Source organism: Echinops telfairi, unplaced genomic scaffold, assembly GCF_000313985.2.
Source record: "Echinops telfairi isolate 266 unplaced genomic scaffold, ASM31398v2 ScPeMD7_4048;HRSCAF=4782, whole genome shotgun sequence".
NCBI classification, from domain to species: domain Eukaryota; kingdom Metazoa; phylum Chordata; class Mammalia; order Afrosoricida; family Tenrecidae; genus Echinops; species Echinops telfairi.
This window is the reverse complement of record NW_022107947.1, coordinates 2,213,919-2,217,335: the sequence shown is the minus strand read 5'-3', so window position 1 is coordinate 2,217,335 and position 3,417 is coordinate 2,213,919. Positions and strand designations below refer to the sequence as shown.

Below are 3,417 nucleotides of genomic sequence, written 5' to 3'. Positions count from 1 at the left end.
TCTGGGCCCCAGGTGGGGCAGTCCTGGAGGTGGTCATCCTTCGGCGGAGAGTCGCTTGTGTGTCAAACACTTACTGAGTGCCCACTGACTTCGAGGAACGGGGCGAGTCAAATGTCAGTCATCTCGGTGGCGCACCTACTAACTACCTGGACCTGTAGGCGCCACAGGTGGGCGGTGGTGGGGAGTACCTTGGCCGAGCCACCCACTATCCATTCTTTCCATTTCCAAGACCTGGCTCCGGGTGACTGTCACCTGCCCTTCTTGGGACCTAATCCAGTCTTCATGTCCTCCATTCCAGCTCCCCTCCCCCCATCAGTCATTCATCACGAACCTGCTCCAGGTCCAGTGTGGCAGGGCAAGGTGGATTAGGGACCGACCCAGTTTGAGGCTCAGACATGTCGAATTTCTGGAACTGGGTTAAACTTGCCTCCCTCAAGAGCCTGAACACTTGAGTGAGGTCACCCATGCTAACCTTTGGCACAGTTAGTACTGAGCACATACATGGCATCTTGATTGTGCATGATCTTGGGTAGGTGGTACAGAGGGACTGTGGGAGGTGACACCAGTCTGCTCTTGCCCACCCACGCGACAGTATTTTAATCTAGAACTCTCTCACTGTGCTGCTATAAAGGCCTTCTTAGCGCCCCACGACCAAGTCAGAGGGAGGTCCTCCTGTTTAGAAGCCCCGAGCAAAGCCTTCTATTCCACTAGCTTCTCCCCCATTAAGGCCCTAGAAGGGAGAGCTAGCCTCTGCCTTCCAAGAGCTCACACCTAGTGGAGCCCCTGGGGTGGGAAAGAGGAAAAGAGCCTGTCTAGGCAGTTGGGGAGAAGCAGAACCACTGAATCACTCCCTCCCCTGCTTGCTGAGCAGAGACCCAAATCTCCACCCCACCCCACCCCTGCCTCCAGAGAGAGGCAGAGAGAATGACCCCACAAGATGGAAGACTATCTAAGCTTTTCCCTCCCAAACTCTATCCCATAAGGCTGGCCCTCAGATTTGGGAAGCTGAAACTTGCAGAAACCTGATGTGGTCCCTGGAAGGGAAACGACCCACCAGGAAGAGAAGTGCTGGGTTTCATTTCCTCCCTGGCACTATGGGGATCTGTCATTCAGGGACCCAGCTCTCCTTGGCCCTCAGGGTCGCCACCAAATTCTACTGTGACCCTCAGACTTCTTGGTCACACAACGCATTAACTTTCCATCCCTCTGTCTTTAACCTAAGCACCTGGGAAACTGCCATGTCCTCCAATGGATCTCCCTGTCTCCCCTAGTCGTCCTCGCCCCATGCAGGGTCCATTCCGGACCCAACAGCCTGAAGCACTGTTACCACACCGTCTGCTTAAAACACTCCATTCACTTCCCATCACACTGACAAAGAAACCCCCTTGCCCTGATATGGTACAAGGCTCTAAATGACCCAGCAAAACCTCCCTCTGCCAACTCAGAGCGACCTGTCTCTCCACGGGGCACCAGCCGCCAGCCACAGAACCTTCCTCGAGTTCTTTAACCCAACAGCCTTTCCCCTGCCTCAGGGCGCTCCCCCCACCCCCGGCCTTGGAAATCTTGCCTGCCTTCTCACCTGCTGGGCTCACTCTTCATGCTTCAGCCTAAAACCTTCTCAAAGAGGCCTTCCTTATCACTCTGCCCGACCCTCCGTTTGCTTGATACATACTTCGTGCCCTGGTTTCTCCAGGTTTAACCTCCACCAGGCGGGTGACCTGGCCTGTCCTGCCAGCGGTTAACCCGCGTGATGCACAACATGTAGAAAACCACAAAACACAGCCATCGAGTAGATTGCAACTCAGTGACCCTATAGGACGGAACAAGAATTGCTCCTGTGGGTTTCTGAGAAGATTAACTCCCACTGAAATAGAAAGCCTGGTCTTTCACCCTCTGAGCAGCTGGTGATTTCAAACTACTGACCTCGCGGTTAGCAGCCCAATGCTTAACCCACTGTGCCACGAGGGATCCTCAAAACGGCCCTGGAGGGGAGGAGGGCTAGCCGTAAAAGGAGGCAGAAAGGGCGCAGGGGTCGTTGAAAAGCTGGACGAAGCCTGCATGGGGTTAACTACAGGAATGTCCCAGGGGCCTTCAGGATTAGACACCTGTCTCTAAGTCCCACACCGGCGCCTTGCCCCGCCCCTTTCTAGGAAGCCGGGGGCCGCTGGCCCAGGACCACGGCACTCACAGAGAGGGCCAGCAGCGCGGCGACCCCACAGCCTGCTTGCAGGGGCGCTCGACCGCCGTTTCCCGCCTTGGCTCGGCCCTGGCCCTGCGCCGCGGGCGCACAAAGTCCCCTTTCACGGCCGGCCTCCGGTGCGGCCGCTAGGGAGATTGGGTAACCCTGTCAGGAAAACACAGGCCCTGGGCCGCGGGCCGCCGGGCGCCACGGAGCACAGAGAGCGCATTCTTCTCCGGCCACGCTCACCGGACTGGCCGGCTGGCGGCGGCCACCTGCGTACCCCGCGCCCACGATCCTGAGCTGCAGAACGGAGGGTTGTATGGATTCAATGAGACCAGGCTGGCAAGAAGCCTGGCACACAATATTAGCTATTATGATTACCTTTAATTATGCAAATTTGCATAATTTTTGTCAATTCAAAGTGGCCTAGAGGCAGTTACATACAGTTCATCCTTATCGTTACTCTGTTTTTAAAACAAATTCACTATCCTGAAATTGCAAAGTTGACTGAAAACAAAAACGATTTCAGTTACTGTGATCAGGGTCTTCCCGACTTTTCCAATGGTATGAAGTCCTGGCCTGCTCTCCCCATGATCCGCAGTTCATAATCACCCGTGGAAAGACTGAGCTCTCTTCCTCCCCAAAGGTACAGTCGCAGAAACCCACGGGGGGGGGGGGGGGGGGGGGGGGAACGCGTTGGTCCTAGGGCGGCAGTGACTCCATAGCAGTGAGTTTGATTGAGGGTTGTTTTGTCTGGGGAGGAGGGGGTTGAGTTGGTGAAGTCAAAAAAGCAAATTGGAATCCGTGGTTGACGTCAATTATCTTGTTTCTCAAAAAAAAAAACAAAAAACCACCTCATAGTTCTAATAAGCACATTTTATTAACTTTAAATGTTTATACTATCATATATTTTGAATATTAGATTTCCGTGCTAAGATGTCTCAAAATAGTTGCTATTGAAATGAAATTACAAAGCTACTAATCACTAAGAAATGGCTGTTAGTGATTACTGAGAAATCGGGTGATATGCAGTACATTGGGGAAATCTGCCACAAAAGACCTGTCCAAGGTGCTGAAGGGCAGAGGTCCAGCAGAGGAGGATACAGCCGTTTGCTTTTTCAAAGGCTCACAGAACTGCAGTTCTACCCTGTCCTACAGGATTGCTCTGAGTTGGAACCAACGAGGCCACCATGGAGAAGCTAGTCTAGACCGTTTATTTTGTGGTGAAGTAACAA

The 3,417-nt window shown here is 53.4% G+C and overlaps 1 protein-coding gene across 1 annotated transcript in view; it reads right to left on the bottom strand.

Annotated features, from left to right (window-relative positions):
* The window catches only part of SNX22 (sorting nexin 22), a 4,790-nt gene extending 4,393 nt beyond the window's left edge, over positions 1-397 (bottom strand). The window contains exon 1 of the mRNA XM_030886929.2: positions 332-397. Coding sequence (XP_030742789.1) covers positions 332-397 — 66 coding nt within the window. The remainder of the gene's footprint in view (positions 1-331) is intronic.
* Between the last annotated feature and the right edge of the window lie 3,020 nt (positions 398-3,417).